This window comes from Triticum aestivum, chromosome 5D (assembly GCF_018294505.1).
Source record: "Triticum aestivum cultivar Chinese Spring chromosome 5D, IWGSC CS RefSeq v2.1, whole genome shotgun sequence".
NCBI lineage: Eukaryota > Viridiplantae > Streptophyta > Magnoliopsida > Poales > Poaceae > Triticum > Triticum aestivum.
The window spans coordinates 262,015,384-262,024,166 of record NC_057808.1 but is presented as its reverse complement, the minus strand read 5'-3'; the positions used below and the strand labels follow the sequence as shown (position 1 = coordinate 262,024,166).

The window sequence follows — 8,783 nt, the reverse complement described above, 5'->3', positions numbered from 1 at the left end:
GTACAGAGCCGGATATAGATCTCTTGTTCAGAGGACTGCTTTGGAGTGTTTGGAGGAGGAACCCATCTTGCAATGTCGAAGACAGTCTGCGCGCCGGATACATCGTCATTGAAGCCAGGTTCAGGGGCTACTGAGAGAGTCCTGGCTTACGGGGTCCTCGGGCATCCGGGCTATGCGACATGGGCCGGACTCATGGGCCGTGAAGATACAAGATGGAAGGCTTTCACCCGTGTCCAGATGGGACTCTTCTTGGCGTGCAAGGCAAGCTTGGCATGCGGATATGAAGATTCCTTTCTCTGTAAACCGACTCTGTACAACCCTATCCTCCTCCGGTGTCTATATAAACTGAAGGGTTTAGTCCGTAGAGGCAATCATAATCATACAGGCTAGACATCTAGGGTTTAGCCATTACGATCTCGAGGTAGATCAACTCTTGTAACCCTTATACTCATCAAAGTCAATCAAGCAGGAAGTAGGGTGTTACCTCCATCAAGAGGGCCCGAACCTGGATAAACATTGTGTCCCCTGCCTCATGTTACCTTTGATCCTTAGACGCACAGTTCGAGTCCCCCTACCCGAGATCTGTCGGTTTTGACACCGACAACGATGTTTTAAAAAGTTGACTTCTACCCCTAAGCCTGCCGGGTGTCATCCCCGACATTGACGGAAAGAAAACCAATAAAAATATAAGGAAAAATAATGACGAACGTTGAAACACATTGCTAGAACCGGTTTATTATACCATATACTCCGTATGAGATATCATAAATAACGGCTAACGTTGAACAATCACCTAGCGAGCACGGGCTTGACACAATCATATCATAGGAGACGGTAGGAGAAGTGTGTCGTGTTCCACCCGGCCGGCCCGTGACATCACCAGCCGGCACCACCAAACCATGTGAAAATAGGTGGCCGGAAAACCATTCTCCGATCTGGACAAGACAATTGTACCGGGATCGCGCGGCCTCTCGCTTTCAACCAGCACCCCCCACCCCACCTGCCATCCAAGTCAACCGAGTGAGCCACCCACCATGAATGAGCTGCATGCCACCACCCGAGCTACCTAGGCGAACTGCTTAGCCGTCGCACACCCCACACTCACACCATCGCCGCGCCTCTTGGCATCTTGTGTCACCTTCCTATCCTATCCCACCTGCCCCCCACCGCTCCGTCTCCGTGGCCACGCGCGCGCGCACTCGCCATTCCATTCCCCATTGATCAAGACCTCCACCGCCCCCCCCCGGCCCCAACTTTAAACGCCGCACGCGCGCCCGCGGGCACCATTAATTATGCCCGGCTAAACACCCCCTGACACGCACGTAACATCTTCCGCCCAACGCGTCCATGTCGCTCCGCCGGCTGTGCTTCGTGCTGCCCATGGACGGGGACGAGGTCCTCGTGGCCTCCGCTGACGACGACCACGACGACGACGCCCGACGGCGCCCCGGGGAGAAGCTGGGCTCGTACGTCCGCGAGAAGGTCGGCCGCGCGCTGTCCTGCCTCCGCTGCGGGTGCCGCGACTCCCGGTCGGCGGCGGACTTCGAGGACATGGACGGCGTGTACGAGGTCGGGGCGAGGAAGATCAGAGGCGCGGCGGGGCCCAGGGTGTTCAGCTACTCGGAGCTCTACATCGGCACCAGCGGCTTCAGCGAGCACGAGGTGCTCGGCAGCGGGGGGTTCGGGCGGGTGTACCGCGCCGTGCTGCCCAGCGATGGCACCACGGTGGCCGTCAAGTGCGTCGCCAGCGTCGGCGTCGACCGCTTCGAGAAGTCGTTCTTGGCGGAGCTGGCCGCCGTTGCCCGGCTGCGGCACCGCAACCTCGTGCGCCTCCGCGGGTGGTGCGTCCGGGACGAGGAGGAGCTGCTGCTCGTGTACGACTACATGCCCAACCGTAGCCTCGACCGCCTCCTCTTCGCGCCGGCCTCGGCTGCCCCGGGCGCTCCCGCGCTCGGCTGGGACCGGCGGCGCCGCATCGTCGCCGGCCTCGCCGCCGCGCTGCTCTACCTGCACGAGCAGCTCGACACGCAGATCATCCACCGGGACGTCAAGACCAGCAACGTCATGCTTGATTCGGAGTACAACGCCCGCCTGGGGGACTTCGGCCTCGCCCGCTGGCTCGAGCACGCCGTCGAGGACGCGCCGCCCACGAAGAAGCTCGAGCTGCTGCCGTCGCCGCCTTCCGTGCGGTCGACGTCGTCGTTTTCCTCGTCGGCCAACTACCAGTTCCGGCTGATCGACACGAGCAGGATCGGCGGCACCATCGGGTACCTCCCTCCGGAGAGTTTCCAGCGCAGGGGCGCGGCCACGGCCAAGTCCGACGTGTTCAGCTTCGGGATTGTGCTCCTGGAGGTAGCCACCGGACGCCGGGCGGTCGATCTGGCGTACCCCGACGACCAAATCTTCATGCTGGATTGGGTACGCCGGCTGTCCGACGACGGAAAGCTGCTCAAAGCCGGTGACCGTAAGCTGCCGGATGGCGCGCACGCCATGTTCGACATGGGCCGGTTCATCCACCTCGGCCTCCTCTGCTCGCTGCATGACCCGAGGGCTCGTCCTACGATGAAGTGGGTGGTGGAGAACATCTCCGGCAGCTGCTCCGGCGAACTCCCGGCGCTTCCGTCCTTCTTAGCACTCCCAAAGTACATCTCTCTCACTTCATCCTCCGACGACTCCGGTTCATCGACAACAATCGCCGGCACGAACAGCACAGCCACCTCTGCCGCGTCGACGAAGCACATGTACGCCACAGCGGCTGGTACCACCATTTACCTCACGGCAGAAGACGGCAGGTCGCCCACAGGCGGCTCGGGTGAGAATAAGAGCGGCAGCAGCCAGCGATCGTCGCCGCGGCCAGCGGTGGCAGTTCCAAATGTGGACACTCCGCGTGAGATATCGTACAAGGAGATCGTGGAGATCACGAACGATTTCTCCGAGTCGCAGGTGGTAGCGGAGCTGGACTTCGGGACAGGGTACGAGGGCTTCTTGGACAACGGCAATGGCGGGCGCGTCCACGTCCTCGTGAAGCGGCTGGGCATGAAGACGTGCCCGGCGCTGCGCGTCCGGTTCGCGAACGAGCTCTGCAACCTGGCCAAGCTACGGCACCGGAACCTGGTGCAGCTGCGCGGGTGGTGCACGGACCACGGCGAGATGCTCGTCGTCTACGACCACTCCCCGGGGAACCTCTTGAGCCACCACCTCCTCGCCCGGCACAGCAATTCTGGCATCCTCTCGTGGCGCCACAGGTACGGCATCGTGAGGGCGCTGGCGTCCGCCGTGCTGTACCTGCACGAGGAGTGGGACGAGCAGGTCATCCACCGCAACATCACGTCGGCGGCGGTGTTCCTGGACTCCGACCGGAGCCCGCGGCTGGGCAGCTTCGCGCTCGCCGAGTTCCTGTCAAGAAACGAGCACAATAACCCCCACGTGGTCTTGCCCACCGGCTCGGGTACAGCGCGGGGCATCTTCGGGTACATGTCGCCGGAGTACATGGAGAGCGGCGAGGCCACCGCGATGGCCGACGTGTACAGCTTCGGGGTGGTGGTTCTCGAGGTCGTGACCGGCGCGATGGCGGTGGACATGAGGTCGCCGGAGGTGCTCCTCGTGAGGAAGGTGCAGGTCGGCCTGGAGCAGGACGTCCGTGACGTGGAGGCGCTCGCGGACAGGCGGCTGGACGACAGGTTCGATCGGCGAGAGCTGGTGCGGCTGGCGAAGCTGGGCATCGCGTGCACGCGGTCGGACCCGGCGGCGCGGCCGAGCATGAGGAAAGTCGTGAGCATTCTGGACGGCAACGACGAGGTGCTGAGGAAGTTCGAGCGGCGGATGGAGAGCAGGGAGGAGTGGGAGAGGAAGAATGTGGCGGCTTTGTCCTTGGTGAGGAGACTGCAGGCTCTTGGCATACACTGAAACATCAAACATGCATCGCAGTTAATGTAAGCTGACAATTTACATTCCTGAGAAGAGGCTGTCATATGTTCCTTTGTTAATGTGAAAATTTTCTGGCGCATTTTGTGTGGATATTATGCTGTACTTGTGATTTTGTAGTGAGAGTGACTATATAGCTCAGTTGACTATATTGGTAAGTGTCTCATTGAGTTAGACATGAATTTTTCTTGCACTATCACATTGTTCAAAGGTTCAAATCAGACGATTTTTAACTATGAACTTTCGAAAAAAAAGTGCTTGTGTGCTCTCCGGAAAAAATAGTCGCACAAGCTTTGAAGCAAAATAAAGGTTATGATTAGAAAAAACAGTCCATTCTTTAAAGGGGACAATTTGCTCGCGGCACATTAGTTCCTACAAAATGTACGGCGTGCTTTAACTTTGGACAGGACTAATTTCCAAATGCTATGCGGATCTATTGCGAAACTGCTGTGGTTCGGAATTAGCTTTCTTGTTAACTTTTTATATTTGAGGTTTTATGTAATTGTCTCATAAAAATATTTAGTCACTGTTATGAGATCATAATCTTTTTTGAGGTGTTATGAGATAATAATCATATGTAAGTGCTTTTGAATATCAATCTAAAGGTGTCTATTTTATATCTTAAAAAAAGTGCCTATTTTATTTCACATAAACTAAATATATTTGGACTAATTGTTGGACAAAGCGTGAAATTGGATAGTCAAACTACGCCTTTTTCCCGCAAAAAAATCTACGACTTTTTTCAATGGTGGTGTCATATCCGTCGAGGTCCAAACTCACTATGGCAGACCATTACCAACAAAGTATATCGATCGTGATGCTTGCAACAATGCCACCATCGTCCTTCTAGTGATTGTCAACACATGCAAAAAACACGAAGTTGATGTGCATCCTCACCTATCCAGATGCCTCATGTGGTCTTCCCAAAGTTCGTCATCGCAATGGTAACCTATTGCTTCTACACTAGCATCCTCGTTAGGTGAGATCACCAACTAAGAACTATGATGCCGTTGAAGAGTTATAGGTGGCCTCCTTTCAGACGGTGGTGTCGAGAGGGATTACCATTCTCTTGTGTCTCTGCTATGTTGTAACGATGACTCTTCTGCTTTTTAATGAAATAGACAAAGCTTTTGCATCTTGAAAAAATAAACCTAGGCTTGATGATTGCCTTGCGCATTTGCTCCTTGGCTCGATCATGTTTGCCTACAGAGAGCTATCATTTGTTGACGTAGTGGCATCCTATAATCTTGTTAATATGAGCAAACCATCATTAATATTTACTCTCATTTTTAGAGCTCACGCCACAAAGTTCAACTTCTTTATGAAATTCGTTTGTTCTAATTTCCATATATGTCTCCCGTGTTCTGAGCAAAACCTTATCCCAAGTTACTATGTTGAATAGTAAATGAGACGCTATTGCTCTAGCGTGTGAGTGAAGCACAGAGAAACATGTAAGTGGATTTACTCCCACGATATGAATGTGTCGCGCCATACATAATTGAATAACAATGGTAACCGTTGGAGGAGGTTGTAGAGATTGAAGCCCGTGGTGTGCTTTACCTTCGCATTCGTAGCAGGAGAATGTTGGGTTTGTGAGTGCATGGGTGCTAAGAGTTGGTCTTGCTCAAAATAGGATTACATTTGAGCCCTAACATTGAGAAGACTTTGGCTAATTAACCTGATATCTTGACAAAAAAGGAATAAAAATAACCGGTTGCAACTAAGATTTGTGCATGAATGAGTGAAAAAGGAGTACATGCACTTCTTAATTTGGATAGAAGCCGCCGCGTTAATTCTCTCCAGAAGATTTTGGCTGTCAGGAACGTTAAAGTGTTTAGGAATATCAATGAGCATGTTATAATATATGTTAAAAACATTGTTATTGACTTGACTCTGTGGACCTATTCGTTCAAAAAAAGAAAAACTGGTTGTAAGGTAGCCGCCATGTCTTGGCATGGGACTGGGCTATCTATTGGATGACCGCCAAAAAAGTGGGGAGCGATCGACTTGTGATCTTTCATTTTCGGTATGTTTCCATTTTTGAACTTCCATTTTCGGTAATATTCCATTTTATAGAAACTTCTAGGATTTTTGAAATGTTAGCAATTTTAACTTTTGAAATTTTAAACTTTCAAAAACCAAAATTTTGAAATTTCAACTCAGGAATTTGCGTTTTTAGAAAATCTGAACTTCTAAAATTTTGAAATTCCTAAAATTTTGATGGGGTCAGTGCTTGGCTTTTCTGCAAAAGAAACTTACATCGATCTCATGTATCTACCCATTTTGCTTTTTGAAACGCAAAGCCAAGCACAAACTCATGTATCAAAAAAACTTGGCTTTTTGAAATGTCTCCCATTGCTTCTGACTTAGTCGGGCATACGGCAGGCGGCCATAGCCCGGCTGGAGTCGCTCGGGAGGACGTCATCTCTTTTGGAGGTATTCCGGACCCTATGTCCGGTGACAGACGGTTCAGTCACCGGATCCAGGGTCAGCCGGACGCGGATGACATACAGATGGGGCGAGCTATGAGGGCCGCCAAACTTCGGGAAATCAAAGTTTAGACAGGTATGTCTGTCAATACAAGTTGTTCAATTCTGCACTTTTCTGAGCATGATATTATTGATAAAGACAACAACCTAGGGATCTCTCTTGATAGTAATGACAAAGAAACCGCAAAATCAATTAATGATCTACTAGATTTAGAGATGGATAGAGCCGTGGATTTAATACGATATCTAGCAGCGGTAAAACCCATGAATGAAGCAGAAATCAATGATCTTGGAGTAACTGCGCTTCAGAGTCTCGGTGAGGATTTGGTCCCCACGGAAGGCTTAGAGGCGGAGGAGGAGGATATGGTTCCAGAGGGGTATGTGGCCCCTTTGCAGCCAGAGGCCACTCCTGACACCGATGCTCAACCTATTCAGAAGATGAAGGATAAACCAAGAAAAACCTGAAAGAGGAAGGTTTATCCTACATCGGCGGTGCGCCGGAGTGCGAGAGTTAAACAAAAGAAAATGAAATATGAAAGGGATATTCTGGAATAGCAGAGGTCTAGCGGACTTGGCTAAAAGGAGATTCCTTAGCGATACATCAGTAGAACAAAATTAGATTTTATGGCTTTATTGGAGACATGTAGAGATAATTTCACCTCCCAGTTTCTCAACACCATTTCAGGGGGGTTGATTTTGACTGGCATTGTTTACCTCCAAGAGGGAGACCCCGAGGGATACTAATTGGGGTGAAATGCGAAACTTTAGAGGTGCTGAATGTGGTTCACGGTTATTTTGCTGCCAAATTTCGTGTAAGGTCGAAAATTGACGACTTCTGATGGGCTTTGGTGGACGTATACGGTGCGGCACAACCAGAGCTTAAGCCGGAATTCCTCGCAGACCTGGTGAGAATTTGTGGGGATGAAAGGTTGCCAATTCTGGTGGGGGGATTTCAATATCATTAGAAGACAAGAGGAGAAAAATAATGACAACTTTGATGGAAGATGGTCATTCATGTTTAATATGATAATTGAAAGTCTCGGTCTAAGGGAGATTGACCTCACTGGTAGGCAATTCACGTGGGCCAATTATTTGCCAATTCCTACTTACGAGAAATTGGACAGGGTTCTCACTAGTGTTGAGTGGGAACAAAAAATTCTGCTAGTTACGGTTCAGGCCCTACAAAGGACCATCTCTGATCATACCCCACTAATGGTTGATTCCGGGGAAGCGACCCATGTGGGAAACAAAAATACTTTCTCTTTCGAATTAGGATGGTTTGAGAGGGAGGGCTTCATGGAGCTCATTGCGGCTGAATGGGCCAGAGACATGGGAGGGTCTTCTAGTGTGGAGAGATGGCAAAACAAAATTAGACACCTGCGCCAGCTTTTGAGAGGCTGGGCCAAACATCAAAGTGGTATTTATAAAGTGGAAAAGGAAAGATTGACGCGGATTATCAATGAATTGATATGAAAGTGGAATCCATACTTCTTAATACTTCTGAGAGAGATATTAAGAATGAGGCTGAGAAGAAGTTGCAAGCCCTTATGAGAGAGGAGGAGATGAAATGGGCACTTAGAGCAAAGGTTTCTAAGATCGTCCAAGGGGATGATAATACACAATTCTTCCACATGATTGCTAATGGGTAACATAGAAAGAAAAAGATAATACTGCTAGAACAAGATGAGGGTACAATTGTAGGACACGAGAACCTAAAACTATACATTTCGGAATATTATAAGAAACTTTTTGGAGCACCCGAAGAAAGTTTCATTTCTCTTGATGAGAATGTGATAGGGGACATACCGCAACTCAACTTAGCAGAGAATGAGGTGATGTCTGCCCCTTTCACTGAGAAAGAGGTGTTCGATGCTATAACACAAATGAAGCATAATAAAGCGCCCAGGCCAGATGGGTTCCCGGCGGAATTTTATCAAAAATGCTGGCATATCATAAAGAATGATCTTATGCCTATGTTCCATGATTTGTTCGAAGGCCACTTAAATTTATTTCACCTCAATTTTGGAACGATAACGTTGTTGCCAAAGAAGGTGGAAGCGGTTCGCATTGAGCAGTTCAGACCGATATGTCTTCTCAATATAAGCTTTAAGATGTTTACAAAGGTTGGCACGAGTAGGTTAACACAGATAGCCCATTCGGTCGTGCAACCAACTCAAACTGCGTTCATGCCAGGACAACAAATAGCCACGCTTCTCCGTCTTCACCACAATATCGTCTACATAGACGTGGGCATTTCTGCCGAGTTGCTTGAGGAGGCATTTCTACATGCAACGCTGAAAAGTGGCACCGGCATTTCTCAAGTCGAATGTCATAGTCAGGTAGCAGAAAGCTCCGAATGGTGTGATGAAG

At 50.2% G+C, this 8,783-nt stretch overlaps 1 protein-coding gene across 1 annotated transcript; it reads left to right on the top strand.

The window, feature by feature from the left end:
* Nucleotides 1-1,119: 1,119 nt before the first annotated feature.
* On the top strand, nt 1,120-4,073 carry LOC123120684 (receptor like protein kinase S.2). The gene has a single exon (XM_044540671.1). The coding sequence runs from the start codon at nt 1,348-1,350 to the stop codon at nt 3,904-3,906; it is 2,559 nt and encodes an 852-aa protein (XP_044396606.1). The 5' UTR covers nt 1,120-1,347; the 3' UTR covers nt 3,907-4,073.
* The last annotated feature ends 4,710 nt before the right edge of the window (nt 4,074-8,783 follow it).

Excerpts from the sequence above, each read along its gene's own strand:
- LOC123120684 (XM_044540671.1), top strand. The coding sequence starts at position 1,348 with ATGTCGCTCCGCCGGCTGTGCTTCGTGCTGCCCATGGACGGGGACGAG.